A 25,944-nucleotide genomic window follows, 5' to 3' on the forward strand; every position below is an offset into this window, starting at 1 on the left:
TTAGAACCCAGATCTTCTGGTTTCAGGTCTGGAGTTTAGATACTAAACATGTCGAACTTCACATTCTTTCCTTTCTGTCAATCAGATTCCTATCAGTCATCCTTTCCAGGGCAGTCTTCTTTCATATAGTGCACATTTGATGGTACGTGGCTGGCAGGCAGATGGGACTCATTGATCCACGAGGTGATCTGCATATCGTGAGGCTTGTAAATAAAGAATGGAATGAATTTATGTGAAGAAACTGTATTTATACTTGTAGGCGAATTGGGTGTCCTGAGAAATAATGTACCAAAAGGGCTGATGCGCTATTTTTTTTGCAATCCTTTCTTGATGCCATATCCTGCCTGGCAGTTGTAGTTATTTCTGGTTGCAAGGAGTGCATGAATTTGTTCTCTGTTTGGGCTATCCTATGAGATAGGAGTTAATTGGCTATGACGTGCCAGAGGTGTGTGAACCACTGGGCAATCGGCGCAACCGTTTTCTTCCAGTGGAGCGCAATTAGTTGTTTAGCAGCACCTAGCATATGGGCTATCAATCGCTAACCAGCATGCATCCTTGCTTCCAATGCCAGAGGGCAGATGCCTAGTATCGCTGAGTTATAAGAGTTAGACAGCAAGAAACCCACGACCCTTTTGTGACTCAGGACTTCCTTACTCTACAAGGCCATGAGTGGGCAGGACCACTATATATGTCGCCAGTTGCTGATTTGCAGCACCAGCGGAGAAGTAGAGGGGTAAATCGTGCATAAACGTGTTGTGGTATAGTACCACCTTGTCATCAGTTTGTATGCCGTCTAATGCTGGGGTATGCTCCTATACAAATTGGGGCTATTGTGCCATAACTGTTCCCGTTGCTTCTGAGAGATTCCCTTAGTAGTGTTGGATTCCTACTGAGTTTGGTATGCATGTGGTCGAACAGGGGTCAAATGTTGGAGTACCTGATATGCGCGTGAGATCAATCCTCTTGTCCCATTGAATAATCTGACCAGTGCTTCAAAAGGCATGAATTGTCGTGCCGCTCCCCTGAGCGTCTGGGGGTAAAGCGCACAGTGGCGCAGGTGATAGTATTGTAATCGGGACGATTCGGGGACAGGAAAATCTTGTTTGCATTGTGTAGGAAAGTACCCTCTTTTTGGCATGGTTACCCCCACTTTTTGCCTGCTATCAGAGTGCTTAGACTGCTTTCACTGGGATGCTACTAACCGGGACCCCAGTGAGTGTGCTCTCTCCCTCTAAATTTGGTTACCTAGGACTTTGCACACCCAACAATTGGCATACTGGTGCCCCCTTGTAAATCCCTAGTATTTGGTACTTGGGTACCCAGGGCATTGGGGCACCAGTCCCCCCCACCTCCCCAATGGGCTGCAGCATGTATTGTGACACCCCCAGGAGCCCGTGCAAAATGTATCTGCAGGCCTGCCGTTGCAGCCTACATGAAAAGGTGCAGGACTACAGGTCACTGCACCAGGTCACTGTAAGCCACTCCTATGGTAGGCTCTCCTAGCCCAGAGTGCAGGGTGCAGGTTACCTGTGTGTGAGGGCACCCCTGCATGAGCAGAGGTGCCCATACGAACTGCAGCTCCATTGCATACTGAACACAGATATTTAATGGTAACTGCAAACCTGAGCATGTTTGGTATCAAACATGTCGAAATCATACCCCAATACTGTTGCCAGTATTGTATTGGTTGTATGATTCCATGCACTCTGGGGACTCCTTAGAGTACCCCCTCCCCCCAGTATTGCGCCTAATAGTCTATCAGGGTTTAGCAAGCAGCCTGCGCTACTGCCACCCTCCAGATGGGCTTTTGCCCTCCTGCTGCTTGACCAGCTCAAGCAGGGGAAGGCAAAACAAACGCTTTCTTGTGGGTGAGGGAGGCAACACCCTCTCCCCTTGGAAATAGGGGTGACATGGCTTCGGGGAGGTAGCCTCCTCAACCCACCAGTATGCTTTGAAGGTTACATTTGGTGCCCTCCTTGCAGAAACCGGTTTGCCCAGTTCAACTGCTCTGGCGTGAAACTGGACAAAGGAAAGGGGAGTGCCCACTCCCCTGTCCATCACCACCCCAGGGGTGGTGCCCAGAGCTCCTCTAGGTGGCCACTCTATTCTGCCAACTTGAAACCAAAATGTTCAGAGGCCCCTGGGAGCATCAAGAGTAGCCAGGTCAGGCAGGTGACGTCACACTCCCCTCCTGATAGGTGGTCACCCTGCTAGGTGACCAATCCCCCTTCCTGGGCTATTTAAGGTCTCCCTCTTGGGTAGGGTCATCTGATTCGACATGCAAGATTCCAGCAGGACTCCTCTGTATCGTTTACTTCATCTTTTGGCCACTGGGACTGCAACTGGACCCTCAAAGAACCAACATTCTGCAACTTCACTGACGACTCCGCTTTGCAACATTGTTTCTCCGGCTCCTTTCAGCAACTGCAACATTTCCCCAGCTGTGCATCCTCTGAGGGTAGCGAGTCTTAAGTCTGCACAAGAAGTAAGAAGGAATCTCCCTTGGAGTGAAGGAGTCACTCCTCTGCATCTGCAGGCACCAACTGCAACAACAACCGGATGCGTGGATCTGCTCCCCTCTGGAACTGTGTGAATCCTACATCACAGGTGGTGGTCTGGAGTGGCTCCCTTAGTCCTCTCTACCTGCTGTCCAACTTAGGAGATGGTAAGCCCTTGCCTTTCCTTGCATGACAGTACCCCTGTGCACCATGACTCTTGCAGCTACCAAGGCTTCTTTGCTCCTGCTCCAAGGGATCTTCAGGCTTCGTATAGCCCCAGCACTCCTTCCTGCAAAGCGTTCTCCTGCCTGCTGCCCCAGTGACCTAGGACTTCAGGTGTGCTGAGTGGGACTCACTGCAACTCCTGTGCCTGCTGCCAGTGGGTTGCCTGTGGGGGCTGCCTCCTCTTCTTGTGACTCTCTCAGCTGCTTAGGGTCACCCCGGAGTCTCCTCCTTGGGTTGAGTCCCCTGGGTCTTGCTGGTCCACCTCGGCCTTGCAAACCTTCTCCATCTCTTGTATTTGCCAAGGCTTGTTGGAGGTTTTCCAGCACCACTAACCGACTGCATCTCGACTGCGGACATGCAAAATCACTTGCATCACTTCTGGGACTTCTCTATCTCCTGTGCTGCACTGCTGACCTTCTTCGTCCATTGTCGACCTTCATCCACAGAAGAGTGGGTAGTGGCTCCTGCCACAACCGGACACTCCAGCACGAACTGGACTTGGTCCCCTTCCTTTGCAGGTCCTCTTCTGCCAGAATCCACCCTTCAGTTATTACAGTCTTGTTTGGGTCTTGCATAATCCTTTTACAAAGTCCTCCAGTTGGTTTTGGGGAAAACCAGGTAGTTACCTCTGCTCTCCTTGTCGCTGAGGGTCACTCTGGTACTTGCCTGTTGGGGTTCCTAGTTCCTTCAGCCCCCTTCTACTGATTCCACTTCCTTCTGTGGGGGACTGATGTCACAGCCCACTTTTTTAGTATATGGTTTGGCCCTCACTGTTTACCTATACTTTTGCCATGTTTATGGCTTTCTATGCTCTTTAGTGATAGCTAATGTATATAGTAGTGTGTTTACTTACCTCAAGTTGGGGTATTGCCTATTCAGTATTCTATTTGTGTTACTTTAATAAAGTACCTTTATTTTTGTAACACTGTGTTCTTTCATGTGTGATAGAGCTATGTGACTATAGTGGTATTGCATAAGCTTTGCATGTCTCCTAGATAAGTCTCGCCTGCTCATCCACAGCTACCCCTAGAGAGCCCTGGCTTCCTAGACACTGCCTGCACTTCACTAATAGGGGATACCTGGGCCTGGTATAAGGTGATAACACCATAGGTGCACACCACACACTAGGCCAGCTTCCTACACACTGGTCAAAAGTCTTAATCTTTTCTCCCTCAAATAGGTCCCGAAGAGTGCGACAGTCCCCTTTCCTCCAGTTCGGAAAGCAGTGGGTCTGCAAAGCTGGCAAGAACTCCGTATTGTGGGCAAGCTGTATGTTCGGGAAAGGGAAGGTGGTGAGACCCTTTTTCAGAACAACTTTGTCCCAGATTTCAAGGACCATTTTGGTGGGGGTAGCTACATAGGTGCTCTGGGGTATAGCATGTTTGGGGAGCTATGCCAAGTCCCAGAGAGGCCAGCATGCAATCTCTCGGGCCATGTGGAACCAACGCATTTTGCGTTCGCGGACAACTCTTTCCAAAGTGTAACATAAATGGGCCACCCAAAAGTATTCAAGAAGTTTGGGACACACCAGCCCCCGTCTCTTGGAAGTATCAGTACTGTGTTTGATAATCTCAGGCATTTCCCTCCCCAAATAAAAGCACGTAGGTCCTTCTGGAGACGAAGGATAGCGTCCCGGAGGATGGGGATTGTTAGTGTCTAGAATAGGTAGAGGATTTTCTGTAAAATAGACATATCTGATAGACTTCTAGTTGCAGATTCTATTACGTTAGAATTTGGCCAGGTATCAGTCTGGATCTGGAAACTTTTCCTCGAGTAGTACCCCTGAGTGCTGTTAGGTGACGTTGGTCGACTCCGGGTCTGTCTTTGACATCATGGTCGAAGGACACAACGTTGAAGGTCGTATATAGGTGCCACCCCGGCACGCTGACGTCCTTTTCTTTCTGTGCCACACTCCGATCCGAAGAAGAGCAACCCCACAGTCACTTTTTGACTGGCTTTTTCCCATTTTCTTTTTTTTTCTGGTTGGCCGAGATGTGGTCACAGAAGACTGGGTTCAAGCCCTGTGACTCCTCTCATCAGATGATGTCTGTGATGGATCCGCACCTTGGGTGTCCTTGAGCATGACTTCCAGTCGTGCACCAAACACCAGAGTGCCGGGTCATGAACCTGAAAGCTTTGAGGGAGCAGTCCTTACAGCTTCTTGCGGCCCAGTGCTTGGCTCTACGTCACTCCTGGTCTCGGTCGAGAGTAAGTTCCCTGAGACCGCTTGCGGAGTCCGCACTGTTCATCATCCCATTCGAAATCTTCGGGACGTTTGGGTAGGTATAAGAAGTCATCAAAGAAAAGCAAACATTCTTTGACTTCACCCTGTCGGTCTGATGGCACGACGTGGGAAAAGGAGGGTTGTCGCTTTTAGGCCTCTGTTCTCTGAGCCTGCTTCTGGGTCTGCTCCACGCTTCCTCGAGTTTCTGGGAGCTGGAGCCACCCCTTCCCAACTCTGCGAATTCTATGAGGCCATGCGCCTCATTTTTGGACAGTCTGACCCTGCTGGAGCCCCTTTGGGCTCCACAGGGTCGGAAGGGGCCCCATCGGGTTCCATGCCAGTGGCTTTGGCCTCGGCTCCAGAGGGCACCCAGGGATCCATTTTCAGATCTGCACCTGCTTCGGTTGTGCCACCGTGACCTTCCCCAACAGTGCAGACTTCGCTCCCGGGCCCGCAGTCGGCATTAATCCAATACCTTTTGCTGATTCCAACATGGAGCTGGACCAGCGTTACTCAGCACTTATTCTTACGGGTACAGTGACAGTATGGAGGGGTTGCTGGACCCTTTAAAAAAACAGCTTTATGACTCCATGAACTAGGCTAAGGACCTGGGTGAAGCCAGTGGTCTAAACACTTCCCCTGACACTGCCATGGTTATTCCCCCTACTGTGGCGGAGGGCGTGTTGTATTCAGTGGCAGTGAGGAGAGCGGCAAAGTCCTGGTCCTCGAGCTGCCTTCTGTGGCGGTCAGGACAAACCACCTGACTGAGGTGCTTCAGCCTGGAGCTTCAGCTTCAGAACCCCTCTTGCCCTTCAGTAAGGCCCTCACTGATGTCCTGCTGGAGACTTTGTCCAAACCCACACAGGGGCTCCTGTTAATAGGACTATTGTCTGCTGCCATAGGGGTGCGCCAAATGACCCTGTATTCCTGACCCAGCATCCCATCCCTTAGACCTTGGTGGTCCAGGCCTCTATATCACCAGGTGCATTCCCTTTCGCACCCCCAGATAGGGATTCCAAAAGACTGCATCATCTTGGGGAGAAAATGTTCTCTTCCTCCAGTTTGCCATTGCGGTCTGTGAACACTGCATGCCTTATTGGGTGTTACACCCATACTTCATGGGGCACATTTGCCGGAGTGCTGCCACAGGTCCTGGAGGAGGACCTGTGGTAGCACTTGGGCATTCTCTCTCAAGCTGTTGCTGATGAGAGAGACGCAGCTAAGTTCACAATACGATGTGGATTGGATATGGCTAATTGGGTGGATTGGTTGCATTGACAGTGACCTTGAGGCGCCACGCTTGGTTGAGGGCGTCTCTTTTCAGGGGGTTGTCCAAGCTGCGTGTATGTACATGCTCTTCGATGTCACCTGTCTATTCAGAGACCAAGTAGACTCTGCGCTCGAGCGCTTTATGGAGTTCACAGCTACGGCTCAGTCCTTGGGCCTCACAGCTGCCCCTCGCCCCCCTCAGTGTGCTTTTCGCCCCTTTTGTGGCTATGGAATGGGCACCCAACTACGTCCCTTTCCCTCCATACAATGTGCCGCCGAGATGCTGCATGGCCGGGGACGTGGGATCAGGGATCCAGCAGTGGGCTCAGTCCACCACCCCTCCCGTTGCATCCTCCAAACCCTTCTAGTCAGACTGTAGGAAGTTGGCTCTGTATGTGCTATTTCAAAGTAAGGAATAGCATGCACAGAGTCCAAGGGTTCCCCTTAGAGGTAAGATAGTGGCAAAAAGAGAATACTAATGCTCTATTTTGTGGTAGTGTGGTCGAGCAGTAGGCTTATCCAAGGAGTAGTGTTAAGCATTTGTTGTACATACACACAGGCAATAAATGAGGAACACACACTCGGAGACAAATCCAGCCAATAGGTTTTGTTATAGAAAAATATCTTTTCTTAGTTTATTTTAATAACCACAGGTTCAAATTCTACATGTAATATCTCATTTGAAAGGAATTGCAGGTAAGTACTTTAGGAACTTTGAATAATTACAGTAGCATATATACTTTTCACATAAAACACAAATAGCTGTTTTAAAAGTGGACACAGTGCAATTTTCACAGTTCCTTGGGGAGGTAAAGTATTGTTATTTTTAGCAGGTAAGTAAATCACTTACAGGTCTCAGTTTTGGGTCCAAGGTAGCCCACCGTTGGGGGTTCAGAGCAACCCCAAAGTTACCACACCAGCAGCTCAGGGCCGGTCAGGTGCAGAGGTCAAAGAGGTGCCCAAAACACATAGGCTTCAATGGAGAGAAGGGGGTGCCCCGGTTCCAGTCTGCCAGCAGGTAAGTACCCGCGTCTTCGGAGGGCAGACCAGGGGGGTTTTGTAGGGCACCGGGGGGACACAAGTCAGCACAAAAAGTACACCCTCAGCAGCGCGGGGGCGACCGGGTGCAGTGTGTAAACAAGCGTCGGGTTCTCTGTAGGTTTCAATGGGAGACCAAGGGGTCTCTTCAGCGATGCAGGCAAGGGGGGGGGGGCTCCTCGGGGTAGCCACCACCTGGGCAAGGGAGAGGGCCTCCTGGGGGTCACTCCTTCACAGAAGTTCCGTTCCTTCAGGTGCTGGGGGCTGCGGGTGCAGGGTCTTTTCCAGCCGTCGGGACTTTAGGTTCAGGCAGTCGCGGTCAGGGGGAGCCTCGGGATTCCCTCTGCAGGCGTCGCTGTGGGGGCTCAGGGGGGACAACTTTATTTACTCACGGACTCGGAGTCGCCGGAGGGTCCTCCCTGAGGTGTTGGTTCTCCACCAGTCGAGTCGGGGTCGCCGGGTGCAGTGTTGCAAGTCTCACGCTTCTTGCGGGGAGTTGCAGGGGTCTTTAAATCTGCTCCTTTGAAACAAAGTTGCAATTCTTTTGGAGCAGTGCGGCTGTCCTCGGGAGTTTCTTGTCTTTCTTGAAGCAGGGCAGTCCTCTGAGGATTCAGAGGTCGCTGGTCCTTTGGAAAGCATCGCTGGAGCAGGTTTCTTTGGAAGGCAGGAGACAGGCCGGTAAGATTGGGGCCAAAGCAGTTGGTGTCTTCTGTTCTTCTTCTGCAGGGGTTTTTCAGCTTAGCAGTCCTCTTCTTCTTGTAGTTTCAGGAATCTAAATTCTTAGGTTCAGGGAAGCCCTTAAATACTAAATTTAAGGGCGTGTTTAGGTCTGGGGGGTTAGTAGCCAATGGCTACTAGCCCTGAGGGTGTGTACACCCTCTTTGTGCCTCCTCCCAAGGGGAGGGGGTCACATCCCTAATCCTATTGGGGGAATCCTCCATCTGCAAGATGGAGGATTTCTAAAAGTTAGTCACTTCAGCTCAGGACACCTTAGGGGCTGTCCTGACTGGCCAGTGACTCCTCCTTGTTATTCTCATTATTTCCTCCGGCCTTGCCGCCAAAAGTGGGGGCCGTGGCCAGAGGGGGCGGGCAACTCCACTAGCTGGAGTGTCCTGCGGTGCTGGAACAAAGGGGTGAGCCTTTGAGGCTCACCGCCAGGTGTTACAGCTCCTGCCTGGGGGAGGTGTTAGCATCTCCACCCAGTGCAGGCTTTGTTACTGGCCTCAGAGTGACAAAGGCACTCTCCCCATGGGGCCAGCAACATGTCTCGGTTGTGGCAGGCTGCTGGAACCAGTCAGCCTACACAGATAGTCGGTTAAGGTTTCAGGGGGCACCTCTAAGGTGCCCTCTGGGGTGTATTTTACAAGAAAATGTACACTGGCATCAGTGTGCATTTATTGTGCTGAGAAGTTTGATACCAAACTTCCCAGTTTTCAGTGTAGCCATTATGGTGCTGTGGAGTTCGTGTTTGACAGACTCCCAGACCATATACTCTTATGGCTACCCTGCACTTACAATGTCTAAGGTTTTGTTTAGACACTGTAGGGGCACAGTGCTCATGCACTGGTGCCCTCACCTATGGTATAGTGCACCCTGCCTTAGGGCTGTAAGGCCTGCTAGAGGGGTGACTTATCTATACTTGCATAGGCAGTGAGAGGCTGGCATGGCACCCTGAGGGGAGTGCCATGTCGACTTACTCATTTTGTTCTCACCAGCACACACAAGCTGGCAAGCAGTGTGTCTGTGCTGAGTGAGGGGTCTCCAGGGTGGCATAAGACATGCTGCAGCCCTTAGAGACCTTCCCTGGCATCAGGGCCCTTGGTACCAGAGGTACCAGTTACAAGGGACTTACCTGGATGCCAGGGTGTGCCAATTGTGGATACAAAAGTACAGGTTAGGGAAAGAACACTGGTGCTGGGGCCTGGTTAGCAGGCCTCAGCACACTTTCAATTCAAAACATAGCATCAGCAAAGGCAAAAAGTCAGGGAGTAACCATGCCAAGGAGGCATTTCCTTACACAGACGCTTCCCTGTCAGGGGCCAGTCATAGGTAGAATTTGCCATCACCTGCCCTGCTGGGAATCAATCATGTCAGACAGGTGGGTTTTGCAAATAATTTGAAGGGGCTATTCCCTCCCCTTCAAGACTACCCCTTCATCCATGCCACCATCCTATGATCAGATGGCGGAGGATCACCTGGCACTTCTCTGCGAGGAGGTTACGGCTCTCTTGGCCAAGGGAGCCAAAGAGCAGGTCCCTGTCCCTGAAGTAGGTTCTGGTTGTTATTCCGGCTAGTTTCTGGTGCCCAAAAAAGGACAAGGGCCTCATCCTCAAAAAGAAGTTAAAAATGCTCACTCAGGTCCTATCTGCCTGGGATCAAGAAAACTGGATGGTAGTGTTGGACTTGCAGGACGCATATTTCCATATTCCCGTCCTGCCTGCCCACAGGGACTTCCCCTTCAGGGCCTTAGTTGTGATGCACCAGGGTCGGTATTCTTCATTGCTCTGTGCTTCTGGCGTAGAAATTAGTGAAAAACTGATGTCTGTGAGCCGGGGTGGCATCTGCATACGACCCACAACGTCTAATCTGGTGACCATGACTCCAACGGCGGATGCAGATTCGACCAACTCCACCTAGCGGCATGCTGGGGTACTGATCAAGGAAAAATCTCTTTATCCAGGCTGAAACCTGGGAAAAATTTGAAGGTAAGGAACCTACAACTAGAATGTTTCTACTAGATAATTTGTTATCGAAGGTATGTAACTCGTTCTTTAACGGTGTGTAGGTGCCCCAGCCAGGATACCTGTAATGGCTTCCATCTGTATAGATCCTCCAAGACTGAGCACTGATACTCTGCTTAATTAGCCTGAGCTCATGTCGCTAGAGAAGAGCCTAAATATTTGATAGAGCGCCGGGCCAATTGGAAGTGAGTGAGGGACTGTAGGGTAGGAAGGACCAGTTTAGGGATTGTGAGCTTCAGGGCCTGGGATTTAGCTGTATTAATTTTAAAGCCAGCGACCCTTTCAAAGGCCGTTAAGACCTTCACAAGGGCTGGAAGAGAAGAGGCATTTTGAGTGAGCGTGAGCAGAAAGTCCTCTGCAGATAAGCCAATCTCAGTAGAGCCAGTTGTCTTTTGTTAAGCCTAGATGGGGCAGAGTGGTCAAGGTGCTCCCAGGTCTTAGCAGCTGATATTAAGCCAGACTCTACCAGTCTGGCTTCCCTCATATGGGCAATGGTTATGGAAAATACGACATCCTAGCTGCCTGAATAATGGCTTTCGAGGCACTCGAGGGGATCCGCAACTGAGCCCTGGACTGGATCACCTCTTTCCTCACCGGCAGAACCCAGAGAGTCCGCCTCCCTCCATTCCGATCTGAAGCCACCAAGATCTTCTGCGGCGTACCCCAGGGGTCGTCCCTCAGCCCAACCCTCTTTAACGTTTACGTGGCTCACTCGCAAACATTGTCCGATCACACAACCTCAACATTGTCTCATATGCTGATGACACCGAGCTGCCACAAGGTTACCGGGTTGCCCACTGGATGTGTCTTTCAAATTTACCACGTGGCAGGACAAGGCAAGGCTTGTCAGTAGATGTAGGAGCTCAGTGCCGGTGGACATTATGGAAGAGTCCAGTGAGGAGTTAAAGCCGTTGGGGTGAGTAGGCAGTACCTATCACCCCTCCTCTGTATGTAAGGTAGAGAGGATGGACAGTTTCCTTAAAAAAAAAAAAAAAAAAACAGTTTCCAAGGCTCAATGCGAGGCGTGTGCTATCTCCCCAATGCCGAGGCAGGCCAAATCAGCAATTGACGTTCGCCACTCTGCATGGAGCAGTGGGAGAATCATGCCAATAGAGTGCCGCTGTAGAGGAGTCAATTCTCAATGAACTGGGGCCTACATATCATAAACCAGTTATCAGTATGCTGCTTTATCAAGCTAGGATAAATCTCAGGAGTGCTTCCTCACAGCGGAAGTGAATTCTAGGACCAGACCAGAGAGGTTAACACCCACACAGCCTCAGGGAGCAGTGAGCTTTAGAGTGGCGATCAGGAGTGGGCAGGATGGGGACAGGGCCCACTGCAGGAGACTAAGCGCAGCCCTCTATCCAGCCACTCCACAGTTCACAAGTCTAGTGCATATGCCCAGTTCAGGTCCCCAAAATAGTATAAGATGGCTCACAAGGCTGTGGGGATTGTTGAATAGTATGGCAATTGTGAGTGTATCACACTAGCAGATCCTGAAGTTCTAGTTAGTGTGGACACTGGGGCACCATTACAGTATGTCTATGGAATATTGCAATGAGCCCCCACCCCGTGCACTCTCCAGTGGGGTTCCGTGAGAAAGGGGGGGAAGCTGGTCTTCAAGACTACAATCCCCCCACCCCCAGGTAGTCAGTAAGGCCAGTGGTGTGACATTAGTCCAATTCACTCAATAGGCCACCGCGGCCCGACCCCAGAGCCGACCGTGGATTCCCCAGTGCAACGCTGTGCTGCAGCCTCAGTGCTCACAGGCCGTGGCATTCCCCAAACAAAGATAGCAGCCCCGTTTGGTTCGGACGCCAAAAGGAATCTCTTCAGGGCTCAGCGGCATCTCAAGGCAGATGAAAGATGGGGTGGAGGGAAGGAGGCACACTGTCAGCGTGCCTGTTCCCTGCTGCTGGTGGTGCCTGGATCCAGGGCTTTGCCTCACACCCAAGTGCTGGGTGGGATGGAGCACAGGTCCGCAAGATGGCCAGTCTGATGACAAAAGCGGCGCAAGTGCTCTGTGGCTGGGGTTAGGCTCTTTCGCCTAGGCTTGAAGGGTCTGATGGGTTGCAGTGCCTGTCAGAGCAGTTTCTCTTTGTCCCGGTTCTGAGAGCTGACTCAAACAGCAGCTGGGGATCTGGAGATGCAGAGAAGTCTCACTCCATCGCAAGCTGGGCCACGCCCCTTGCCTGTACTATTTATTATTATTTTACATTTCTATAGCATGGCTGTTACTCTAGAAAGGGTGTTCTGGTGCAGTGACCAGAGGCAAAACAAGTTTAATTTAAATAGCCAGGTTTCCAACTGTTTTTGAAAATGGAGAAATTGGAGGAAGTTGAGAGGAGAAGAGTTGTGTTTTTGACGGCAAGAAATGAGAAGGAGCACCCACTTGTTTAAGCTCATGAGGAACCAAGTCTGTATAGTTGTTACTGGAGTGCAGGCTCCTCATAGCAAGGTAGTGACCTTTTCCTTTTTAGGTATACTGCACCTTCATTACAAAGAAGGCACAGTCTTGAAGAGTAATCTCCTATGTACAGGGAGCCAGATCAAATTATTAAGGCTAGCCGCAATGAAAGTATGGGCTAGAAAACTGTGTATCAGATGGGCCACTGAGTTTTTAATTACTTTCTGTTTGAGCAATAAGTAAGCTGAAATGCCTGCATGTAGTGAGTTTCCATAGTAAAGCTGGGAAATACAGGCCTGAAGTATGGTATTGCAGAGTGACATTGGAAGCCACTTAGCTCTTTCTGAGAATTTTCACTGTATTGACAGTTACCTAGTTGATCTGAACTGGCATGTTAAGGTTCAGATCTATAATAAATCCTAGATTTGTGGCCGTTATGGCTTGGGTAGGTGTGTTACCAAAGTCAGTATAGTCCTCAGGACGAGGACCCGACGTCACTAGACTTGCCAAACAGGACCATCTAAGTCTAGTCAGTGTTTAGCTTTGCACAGTTGGCTTTTATCCAGTTGGCAATGCTGGCCATACAGGTGTGAAATCTGTTTTGTTTTATTGCTAGTTTCCTGGAAATAGAGACTATCAACTACATGTGAAATTATATTGAGCCCAAATGATTTGACTAGACCAGGCTTCTCCATCAAGTAGCTTGTGAGCTACTGGTAGCTGTCCTGCTATTTTGTAAGTAGCTCTCCTATGTGCACCCCAGTGAAATAAATTTGAAGCTTTTGCTTGGTTGAAGTGATCAATGTTTACTAAAATTTAAAAGTGAGTATTTGAAACGAAATGCATTTAGTTTTAGAATTTATAGTTAAAAAACGGTTGAATTTCTAAAATATGGTTAAAGCTGATATTTAAGTGGTAAAGGTCAAACTGTGTGGTGGAGACTATTACTAATATTAACCTGGTGCTATATGCCCTGAAGCTATTGCTGTTATGTATAACTGCTGAATTTCTGAAATATATTTCAAACTAATATTTGAGTGTTAAAAATTAAACAGTGTGTGGGAGACTATTACTTTTTATTAGTAGTAGTATATTATCTAGTAGTATTATTATTATTATTATTACTTTGTGCTAGGGGAACTGCAGGTGTGGCTGTAATGTAGTACCCATGAAAAGGCAATCCACATTGGCAAAGCATTTTTTTACATTACTGCTGGCAGCCGTGCCTGATGCACAGAGGTGATCATTGCTGGGTGTCTTGATATGGTGGAAACTACTGTAATCTTGTCTGATGTGGTTATTACAGCATCTCTAATAATATTAGTAGCTCCGGATGCTTTTCATTTAACACAAGTAGCTCTTACTACAGAAAAAGTTGGAGGCCCCTGGACTAGACCAGTCCGGAATCGTACAAATGTTAACAAGCGTTGGGCTTAAAGAAGAGCCCTCAGGACTGATGTAATCTAATTGGATGGATGAAGATTGATATGGTGTGAGGTAGACACTTTGACTTCTGCCCTAAAGAAATGAGCGAATAGTAAGTAGGACCCGAAAGCACATGCACAGATGGTAAAAATGTTGTACGACAATAACGTGAAAGACCGTCTTGAAGGAGACTGTTAATTGCTGCCGACTGGCGCAGTAAGAGGAGGGCAGCTGATCCATTCTGATAAAGTATGAGGTGTAGGTTGCAGGTAGTGGCCGAAAGGGCTGCCTCCATACAATGAGGTAGACTGAAAAGGATTCAGTAGCTCATTTGCTTCTAAGTATTCAGAGAGTATAATATCCCCTAATTTCTTGGATGGAGCTGGAAGGTTTGACTTCAAGAAAGTTCTTAATGATAAAGGTGTCCAAAGAAGGATTGGCACTGCTACCTGTGCTGTCCACAAGGTTGGTATGGTATGTAACTCTAATGTGTTTGTGATAGACTCGGATGGAGGCCCTATAGTTTAGTCTGACAGCTTCAGAGTAAGTTTCACTCACTGCCGCTTGGAGTCACCCTGTCTCAAATGATCTTCTAGCTGAGATGGACCAATGCCAGCCTTTCTATTCTTTAGAGCAGATGTTGGGGTTGAAGCAGGCCTGAGATGTTATTCAAAAGTATTGACAGTGGACCGAGGGATTCATGATTTGATGTAATTCCCGCTCTGCCGCTTCTCTTTGTGTATTTCCTGTAGAAGAAAACAGAGACAATATCAGTATAAAGTTTCTTAACCTGTGAGAGTGCAATATAAATGCAGGACCTTCTGCTTTAGTGCTTTGCTCGATCATCTTTACAAAGAACAAGGAAGCATTGGAGATTAATTTGAACATGGTCCATTTATATTTCTCTTTTGAGATAACTGATTAAAACAAAATAACTTTACCCTTTCCTCTGTCCAGAAAGGCTGACCTCCAGCACCTACTTCCTATTTTATTCCTTAACAGTAGCACTGTGGTTTCAAAGATTGTTTGTGCACATGGTAGCCTGTTAAGGCAATTTTGTGCACTCTGTTTCAAATGAGGTAAATCATAATCAACTTTACCCTTCATTTGAATTCAAATTATCAGACCTTGAAGGTGTCCATTCTTTCAGATTGAACTGCCTTGACTGATTATTCATTAGAGAACATATGGTTTGTATTCTTTTAATCTGTTGGAGCAAGAGGTTTCCGGATACTGAAACGTTAAAATATAGGTATCCTGTCTGAAAGATGCATTGTAAGCTTTATGGTTTCTAGAATACAGTCCTCTCCATAAGAAAACCCTGGAGGTGAAGGAAAACTGGTAGGAACTCTCCTTTTAGCTGTACAGGATGCCTACCATAATTTCTTTTATGTGAGTTTGGAAATGGCATTGCCCTCTCTGTTGCTCATTTAGTGGATATCCCTTTCTTTAAAGCGGATAGGGTTAAGAGATTGTCCTACATCTCACAAGAATGGATCTCTCACACTGTTGCCCAGTGGTTTGTTTTTTGGTTTGTTCAGTCTTTAGTCCCCTTTACCTTCCTCTCAGATAGCCTTCTTACTTTGATTTTGATATGGACTCATATCGTTTTTGAGTTCTTATGAGCCTCGAAAAAGGCTTCTGTTAATATAAAATAAAAATAAAAACCTTTAAAAAAGTAATTGTTGGAGCAAATAAACAAATGTTCGTTCGTGGGTTCCCGAGAAGGTGGATAGATAGCCCAAGGGCTCTTCGCCTGTCTGATGGTCAAATTAAACCCCTTTGAACCTGTTTGGAAGTAATTGGCTCTTACGACAATGTAATCCTAATGAAAGTGTAACATTACTAAGAATTCCCTAGCATTAACTGTGGTCAGGACAAGTGGTAACATCTGTGATATCTACTTCATCGAAAACATGTAATGCAAACAGTTCTTTTCAGATATTAACAATAGCGGATGTGCAAACTTTGAGTAATTTTGCATAATTATGTGACATTTAAACAAAATCACACAATTAACATTTGGACCTATATTTTAGTGAAAAATGCTTTGTTAGGTCAATTTTGGGCAAATTTCACCCCCGAAAAAGTGAATCAAAATTTCTCCAAACAACCGCTGCTTGTGTTCTGGCTGTTTCTTTTGTTCCCATGTCCTGCATTGTGCCATATGGCATCATTCCAGGGGGGTGTTGGACAGGGAAGCAGAGGATGGCACAAGGCTATCTGTACATCAGGACCCAAGAAGTCTGAACACCTGCACACTATTTTTCATTAATTGAGAACTTTTCCAGTCCTGATTATACTTGTGTATGTTTAACAAAAATCGTAAAAATTAGATAATCTTCTGTTTATGAGCCATAATTAAAGGTAATTTACTGTGTTACCTAGGTTTGAAGACCATGGTATCACAAGGTGTGAAAAATCCTTTGCTAGATTTAACTTCTTTAGAGGACAAGTCCTTGGACGAGGTAAGAGTTAACCAGAATTTATTTGAAATGTTTAAATGTGTTTACTCTGACATAGGTCTTGAACTTGATTAACTCTGCATCTTGACTATGGGTTGGTGATTTTAACCAAAAATCTTGGGTACTATGTTTTAATTTTTACCGGTGGGAGTGGTTATAGTTTAGGATTTCTCGAGGTGCCAAACATTTAGGCTTTTCCTCTTGAATGTTTTATAAATGTACCTCCAAGTTTGGTGCCTTTGTGAAAGCTGATGAAAATTGAGTAAAACATTTAAAGATAATTGTACAGTAAGAAATGTGTGGTCTTGCTTTAAGAACAATTTCCATTTTTTCTGATAATTGTGTGCTATATTTTCTTTGTGCTCAAGCATATTTACATTTGTTTTACTATTTGACTTCTCTTATTTTTTAACATTACTTTTGTGTGGTTGTTTTAAGTGGATATTTGTGTAGGTGTTTAAGGGAGTGGTAGAGCAGTATAAAAGGCATGGTCTGCTATAGGCTATGTCATCTAAGAGCATTTTGATAATGAGTGGATTGTGATGGAGCAGAGGTGCCGGTACCCCTGCTAGCTGCTGGTAAGGCCGTCCTCAGCCCTTTAGATTAAGAGTTTGTGCAGCAGGCATGCAGCTGAACCTGGTATGTTGCTGCTTGTGGAGTTGTTGTTTTCCAGGAGTCCTAGACATGACCAGTGCCAGCTTGTCTAGTTGGCAGGAGGTTTGCAAGTGCCTAATTTTACTCTGCACTAGTTCATTTGTAGATCTGACTGAACTGTTGAACTGTTCCTTTAACCACTCCTGTTAGCTCTAGATATGGAGTCTCTTTAAGGAGGGAAACATTTACATTGATTTACCTACATAATTGGAACAGTAAAATAAAACAGTGTTCTACCTGGGTTGACCAGTAACACATCTAGAACCCATGCTTTGTATGTACCTGATTCTATGTAGGCTTAAACGTTTGACTTGGAATATACTATTGTTACAGTAACCTTAAAGTAATCGGACCATTTCCTGGAACACTGTAGGCTCTTTTCTGAATTGATCTCTTCCTAAATTGACGAGAAGGTCCATATACCTAAAATTGTTCTACTAAAACATTTGGGTATTTTTTTGGTCCCCCTTGGCAAAGTACAAAAATGTAGTAACTATGTTCAGTTTAAAATCTCAAAGGAAAACATTTTGTGTATCCCTGGCGTTTCTCCATATCCACATTTTCAACAGGGAACTTGTCTTTCTATAGTGCAGAATATTCTTAGCAATGGCCAGGTTAGGTTATGAAATTACTTCACCAGCACAGCTGGCACTGTGCTCAGCACTTTGGCTGACACGACTACACAAATATTCAATGTGTATGTACAAAAAGCCAGAGAAGTGACTGAGAATCAAGAGGCCAGTTTCTGCGCTTCATTAGCAAGAGAGATAAACAGTGTTACAAAAGCTGCATATTTTCAGTGACTTGTGAACACTGCAGCCAATGGCAAAGGATTGTTTCAGTCATCCACCACCTGTTACCTGCTCCCAATGGAGCAAGCTTTGTTATGGCTTATCTTTGAGATGTTTCATTATTGAATGACCAAGACACATTCTGAAGTTCTGGGTCCAATCCTAAACTTAAAAGTATCAGTGTTTAAATAATTACAGATTTGTCATATTTTCTTCTCTTGGGGAAATGTAATTCATGAATAACTGCTGGCCCTTTGTAAGATTTAACCAGTGGCTTTTTGATTTTGCTTGTACTTTTCTGTTTTACACACCACGTTTGTGATGGGGAAGGTTGTTTTGCATCAGTTTAACTGGCTTTTCCATGCTTAATTTGATTTTAGGACGGTCTCCCAGTTTTTTGGTCAATGCTGAGAGTACAGTTAGAGTTCCTACCTCTTTGGGGAAAATGCTTCTGTAAGGTTTCAGTGGGGAACATAGCTATGCCTTATTAATACACATCACTGGAGTCACCCCCCTTTGACTGGACTTCAACAAAGAACTGAAGTGAAACAGTTATTGCTTTTGTATCAGTATAAATGTGCAGGTACAGTTACAAAAATGGTACATTTGTGTCTTACTTTTTTCCCCTTGTATCTAATTTTTCGGACCTCTAGTTATTTTCTGTCTGACTTCATGATTCTGAAGTATGAAAGACAGTGGGGATACACTCAATTGTGGGACTTAGCTGCTGAAGGCTAAACAACTTAATTTTAACTTCCTCTTTGTGAGCCTAATGAAGGTAAACGTTGATAGAAAAGATACTAAGAGAAGGAGAAAATCCTGCAAAAATGTACCTAATCTCCCTTGTCATATGGCTATTTGAAATACAACTACAAAGTGTATTTTAAACGTTTTATGTAAAAGTAAGCCAGCTGTATTTAGTAGGAACATATCTTAAGTGTCATGTTTATTTGTTGTGTTGACCCTTTCTTTGTAGGGTTATGGCGTTTCCTCTGTACCATCTACATCAAATACAAAATCGTTAAAGGAGAACAGCAATGCTGCCATAATTAAACGCTTTAATCATCACAGTGCCATGGTTCTCGCTGCTGGTCTTAGAAGAGAGTAAGTCACGTTTCAACGGCTCTTAGAAAAGAGTAAGTCTTAGCAGAGCAGAGTCACTATGGTGGTGTCAATTACTACAATTATGCAGCATTTTTTTTTAAAGATTGCCCCATTAATTCCTGACTTTGCCGATTTGCATGTCGCACTTTGGAAGGTTTATTAATGTTTGGTTCTTGAGAAAATACAAAACCTTTTCTTTTATGTTTAATTTGTTAGATCGAAAATACCTACAGTCACAGATCACACATAGAAACGAGTAAAAAAAAAAAAAAATGAACAGTAACTTTGTTTGCTCATCAAAGTAGGCTGGCTAACATTGGATATTTGCTCACACAGACACCCTACTTAGGTACCAGAGTTCAGTGCAAGCAATGGCTTATAGCTTCAATGCAAATAATGCAACACCCCTATGGAGAGCTTCATGCATGCTGTTGACACCCTCGTTTTTTCACACTTCAACAAACTGCATGTGGAACTGCAGAGCTTGTTTAAAAAAAATACTCTATCTTTTTCATCATTAAAGTGTTGGTGCCTGTAACTCCACTAACTTCAACAGATGCCGTGTCAACACCAATGGTTTTGTACTTGGCTCTACCCTCTTTGGCTAGTGAGCCTCCTACCTTACCCAAGTCGTCTATCGACCTTCCTTTGAAGCTGGACATGAAGCCTTCATGTTTGCTGGCAGACATGATATCAAAGCTAGTGTGCTGGTTACGGCATCATTTTTGCCCCCCAAATTTGACACTCTACACATTTGATTTTGTAGGTTGCATAGTCCAAAGCCAAACCCTGTTTATGAGAAAGGGAGTTTATTATCGTACACGTTTGAAGTATACCAACCTCTTGGTTCCTACACTGATACCTTGACCTCTCGGATCCCAGTTGATCAAGACGTTGGTGGTGAGGGTCCAGGATGATAATACCTAACTTTCTGCAGCTTCTAATGCTGCCCTCTTGACATTTATAAATTGCTTGTGGGCATGATATGTCCTCAATGGTGGAATTTCCAGTGCTAAAAGGTCTGACCATGGCTGAAAAAATCCACTACTTGGCCATTACAAGGATAGCAGCAGAGATGGTATCTATACTGATTCTCACTGAACAACCATAATATACTCACAGAAATGATCATGGTCAAAAAGTCCCCTGAGGAGGTCCTTCCTTTCAAGGGATCTTAGCATGTCATTGAGTCCGGTGCCCCAGCATTTTCCATGTCTTCGTCAAAGATGCACTGCTCATCCGTGCCTAATCCACATTACCAGTATGGCCCACCAACTCCTAAGAGCCTTGTTGTACTAACTTCATTTTGTAAGTTGAAACAGTGTACCAAATGCTAGTGGGCAAGCTTTACGAGACATTCTGACACAACTCCTGAATATGGTCTTTGATAGGCAGCATTTTTGGCTAGAAAGTGATAGTTCACTAGAAAGGATTAAAGAGTAGGTCCGTGGGTAGAGTACTAGATTTGGTGTTTCAGTCAAAGCAATTCCTCTGCCAATACTGGGTGAATGACGCAACAGTTTTCTCATCTGTAAAGAGGGAGAGGTTCAGACAGGCTAAGACTAGGACCATCTTTTTTTTTTTCTCCCCCACAACCGCAGTCCCCAACGTGTGAGTGCTTGACAGTTGTGATTCACAAGACAGTGGACACAGTCGGCAATTCTTCAGGTTGTTGATCCCTCAAGTATTGAAAATGTTATTCTCTGTCCTACTTCTACAAATCTTTTGATTAATAAAATTCAAATACTTTTAGCCTAAGTAGTGCTGAAGCAGGTCTCATCCTCTGAAGTGGAGTATGCCTGTTATCTCAGATAATTTGTAATCCCAAAAATGAGGAGAGCTTTTCATCCCTTTCTAGACATGAGATTCCTCGACAAATAGAGGACAGAAAATCTAGATGGTTGCACTGCAGTAGGTTTGCTCTTTAGGAGCAGGACCATTGTTTTCCTTGGGGCCTCGAGGACAGCTCTATTGATATTCCAGTTGCTCCTTTTTACATATATTTGAGGTTCATTGTTGGAGATCTTCAGTTTCCTTCCAAACCTCAGTGTTGTTGCAGAACAAATGTGTGACTGAAACCAATTATTTGCCTTCACTTGGTTTGTCTTTAAACCTCAGGAAATGATGCTCGATGTTCCTCCTAGCTGAAGCCGTTGTTAGGAGCAGTAATGGAAAAACCACTCCTCCAGGCATTCCTGTCAATAGACAGGCTTTTAACATTCATTCATTTCAACATTCAGTCAGTTGTGCTAAAGTTTAAAATCAGTCCTGGTTAATGAGACTCCTAAGTCTCGTAGCTTCTTGTATGGATCTGGGACCTACTGCACAAATGTGCTAGACTTTATGCCTTCAGTGGAACAAGTAATATGGCAACCTAAAACTTACTTTACTTCCAGCACTCATTCGTAGCTTGCAGTGGGGCACATTTTGGAAGGCAACACTTTTAGCCAATTTCAGTCTCAGTTGACTGGTCACAGACGTCTTATTTTGGGGTTGGAGAATCCAGCTTGACATCAAACTCTCCATATAACATTCCTTTAGCTGAAGACGACCAGACATGCTATGGTCATATTTTTTCTCCATGTAAAGGGATAGCTAAATAGATCCATACATATAAAATGATGGTCATGTTTAACCTGAACAAGGACCTGCTATGGAAACTATTTTACCTCCTTTGGCTGAACAATGCCTTGCTCACTTATTGATCTCTTGGTCATTGCAGGCAGTAGGGATCCCTTGCTTGTTATGGATAGCAGGGTTACTCCTTTTGATGCAGAAAGTGAAGCTAGCCCTAACTGGTTACTGGCAGCATCACTGTGCATCAGTGTGCTGATTTATCTTTGGACTGGTGCATATCTGTTTATCTAGTTATGTTTATCGGTCTGTCAGTTCTGTCTACTTCCATCCATCAGTCTATCTGTATATGCATCCCGAAATGGCTATAGGTGAGCTCCTACCCAACAACACCAACATAGCTACATAGCTCACACAGGTTAAATTAATGGCTTGCCCAGACCTGCAAAGCTGATCACGGAGATAATTAACTTATTTTGTTTAAGCTGGATAGTGGCAGCGTCTGCCCCCACCCTATAAAACACTATTGCCGGGGAACCATCATTTTGCAACCACACCACCCACACTTACTTGGGCCAGGGAAAGGTTGAATTAATCTTGTCTCCCCACTCCTCCGTCTGCCCCCCTAAGCCCACCTTAGAAAGCCTTATTCGGGGAAACCAAAAATTGGTGACATGCGTCTACCAACAAGAACAGTATGCGCCATGGAGCCAAACAATATGTGACTGTTGTGCTGTACAAATACTATGAACAATTAAGAGAACCTATATGCTCTTGAGAAGAGACCCCGGATAATAAAATGGAGAAAACAGGAAATGGGAGGATATGGGGCAATATAGTTTACTGGTATTAGTTCCTGAGTAAATCATAACTACAGACAGTGTTATATGAATTCACCGATGTACACACCAAAAGAAAACTGTATATCTTGAATTATACAGGTCACCACCCCAGCAGCCTCAGATTAGAATCGACTTAAATACACCTAGTCATCAAGCCCAACACACACTCCACCTACAAAAAATGCAGTTCTACTACATGTAGTGCAAGGTCCCCCAAGAAGATGGACTGACAGAGGCTAGGCAGAGGGTCAAATGACTGGCAGCTCCACTCTAATAGACTCAGGAAAGACAATCCACTCAACAAAGGCATGTCACAAGGACCCATCACCCTTTGGAGCTCAACTGCAGGTAAAACTCAACACTGAGCACACCATCACTTTTACTGTATTGGGCATAGTTTGTCCATCCCAAGGATCACCACCTATTGACAAACTCGGAATCGCAGATGCATACATCTGCAAGGAAAATTAAAGATAGGCCTAGTGATAGGTGACCATGCTTTGTAAACAGTAACACATTAAACCACTTTGGGATGAGGGAATTGAACCCGGACATTGGGGCATAATCAAAGGAATTAGTCTTCTAGCACCTCATCTAGTAGAGAAGGGGAATATTAGCGGCACTCTTACTCATCAGATTACCTTTTTTTGTCAACTATGAATGGCAACCCTCACAGGAAAATGAAAGGTTTGATCTTCCGTGGTCCTTCTTTTTGCTTTCTGGAATTTGTGCTTGGAGAATTTCTACAATGTCTTTCCATTGAGTAGCTGTTTCTATTTTGCATTTCCTTCATGACCACTGATGCATCTGGTACTGGTATACATTTTAACACATGAGGCACAGATAAATCTGATTGTCGCTGATTGAGCACCTGGGTCTTGATACGCATACTTTTTTCACAGAACAACTTATTGATCCAGAGTGTGGTAATATTCCACCCCAGTGCACCCAAACCTGTAGGCCCGTTAGTTAAGACGTTTGCTCTCGACAATTATGAGCTTCCTACGGAAGTTCTGGAATTCATGTTTGTGGCTCCAAGCCAGTCCAGCTTTTTGAAATGCTTAAACATCTTTGCTAATTTTCCTTCTTGCTGTCGGCCAAGCCAGCTCATTGTTTCTAGCTCTGAGCAAACTGCAGAATCTGAGCTTAAAAGGATCATTTGGCATGCCATGTCACCAAGAAGTGAAAGTAGCACGGCTGCTGCACTATATCCTTTCTGAAACCGATATGAACCATCTAGCTTGGGCTGAGAAAGGCCTAAACATTAGTGCAGTCAAGGGCTAGCGGGCATTGATTTCAGCTTGCGTCTGTTCACCTGATAGAGGTTATTTGACAAAGGTTCTTTCTTTAAATTGCCTGTGGCTTTAGGATTTTTTAAAAAGGTTGTAAAATAAATATCAAATGAGACCATTTAAGTTTATATTCTGGAATCTTAACCTTCTAGTGGCGTTCTTGAATGTTCTTTCTTCAAACGTTGTGCTCTTTCGGCTTGAAAGTTTTGCTTGGAAGATGGTGTTCAAATGGTATTCTACAAGAGACATGCTAAGGAATTGTAATTCCTTTTGGCATCCACTTAAACAGTTTTGTCCTTACAAAATGCTGCAAATTAACAGGTTGTTTCTAACTGATGTAGTGACATAGTAATATGTTCTAGGTACCTCCCTTGTCTCCCTTCTTTCCTCCTCCTCACTCACCCAAGGAAGAAGAGCGATTACACTATTTAGACCCCACAGGGGCTCTCAGCCTCTAAACTGTGAAAACAACTGTTTAGAATGGATGATAATCTTTGTATATTGAATAAGGGTCTTCAGATGGGCAAGGCAGTAAGGAACATGAGTGGCTCTAAACTCCTGTTTGTTAATCACTGCTACAGCCATACTTACGCTGGCAGCAAGTCTCAGCATGAAGGTTTTCACACACTCTCAAGCAGCCACGTGGCTTACAGGGAATCCAAAAGCAGTCAATTTGCAGAGTCGCTATTTGGTTTTCTGCTCTCTTCTTTTCCAAGTTATAATACAGTAATTGAGATGTGTGAACTCAGTCTCCATTTGGGATACAGCTCTATAATATTTCATTCTATAATTCTTTTGTATGGTATCCTCACTAGTTCTTCATTGGGAGTGGTTCACATAAAAAATCTTCAGGAGTAAGTATCTATTGGAAGAACAAGTTATTTCCTTTTGTAATGTTCTTTCTGATGGAGATGACTCCTCCCCCCAATGTCCCTAAATTCCCTTTTGTGTACTCTCTTCAGAATTAATGAAATACTGTTGTTGGTTTATAATTTTCGTCTGGCTGGGTCCTCTGCCTCCTAACCTATGTGTGTTGGACAATGGTCACCACTGGTATCACCAGTGCATGTGATTCTTTACATAGGGCCAGGGGTGTTAGGTCTGTTGAAGTTGCAAATGCAAGGATCACTTGACACTAGTGTGGTCACATAGCTGATAAATAGTTTCCTGACCGATTCCTGTGCCTGGGAGTGGGTTCATATGTAGAGTCTACAGGAGCGGTCATATCCCTCAGAAAGAACATTACCAAACATAAATAACTTGCTGATTTGGAAAGACATGTTGGTGAAATCTAAGTAGATTCCACATGTTTTTCACAGAGCGCACAAAATCAAGCAATAGTTAAAGGTAAGGGGATAATGAGCAAAGTAAGAACAATGAAGCCTGTGGCTGGAATTTGATGGAGGATCACACCTTTGGAGCCACTGAACATCAAACTACTATTATCCATCCGTTGTTACTGGCCCTCTCAATTATACAATATATGTGTACTGGTTTTAGACACCAAAGTCTTAAAGGTAGCATTGTATGCCATGGTAGCAAATTTCAAGGTCACGTGGCTCATCAGAGACAATTAGAGGGGAAACATGCACATGCTTGAGTTTTTGGCACTGGAGGAAACAATCATTTGATGGCCACTGTGGATGGAAAATAACCTGGTTATTAAATGTTTCCTCAGGGCTTGCACAAAGGTCTTTGAGTTTACCTCCTGGCACCACCAAATCTACTTGCAATAATAGGACAAAGGTTTGGGGTTGGCCGGCTAAGGAACTGGAACTGGAGAAGGGGGTGCTGCGGAAAGGAAACTTCTGGGACAGATCTGCTAACAAAAACCATAATCCTTAGATAATTTTCTTTACATCTCTAACTCTCTTCGTTTTACAAATACAGTCATATTAACCTGAAATGACGGAGTTTAATTGCACCGCTCTTTCAGAGAGACATTCTTTAGGAAGTCATACAGTTGTTGCTGTTATCAGATCAAAGCAACATTAGTTATGTAGTGCAGCAAATGCTACCTACTAACACATATATCTATAGTTCTACTTCTCACATTCAAGAACATGGTACATACAATTTCAAGGGTCTTTTCTTGCAAAAGCAGAGGTTACTTCGCCCTGCTTCTGAAATGCAATATTGCATTGCATTGCATGAAAACCTGGTACTTGGTTCAGGTTTGTCTTTTCTTTGCAGTCAGTTTTGATCTCTGGATTATAGCATTTATGGAATACATATCCCGCTCCAAAGATATGAACCAACTTCCTTCACTCAGTTACAAATGTATGTCTTTTTCTCAAGTGGCCTGTGCCTTCTAGCCACAGCTTTGTCTCGATGTTCAAAGATAGATTCTTAGCCTGTGGTCTATACAGTCTCCTGCTTTATGATGTTGGGTATT

General features: G+C 45.2%; 1 protein-coding gene across 1 annotated transcript in view; it reads left to right on the top strand.

Moving 5' to 3' along the window:
• The window catches only part of GTF2H1 (general transcription factor IIH subunit 1), a 345,280-nt gene that overhangs the window by 120,358 nt on the left and 198,978 nt on the right, over positions 1-25,944 (top strand). The window contains exons 7-8 of the mRNA XM_069223752.1: positions 16,216-16,295; positions 18,714-18,841. Of these exons, the coding sequence (XP_069079853.1) occupies positions 16,216-16,295; positions 18,714-18,841 (208 nt within the window). The remainder of the gene's footprint in view (positions 1-16,215; positions 16,296-18,713; positions 18,842-25,944) is intronic.

The sequence above is a fragment of the Pleurodeles waltl genome, chromosome 3_1, assembly GCF_031143425.1.
Source record: "Pleurodeles waltl isolate 20211129_DDA chromosome 3_1, aPleWal1.hap1.20221129, whole genome shotgun sequence".
Lineage (NCBI taxonomy): Eukaryota > Metazoa > Chordata > Amphibia > Caudata > Salamandridae > Pleurodeles > Pleurodeles waltl.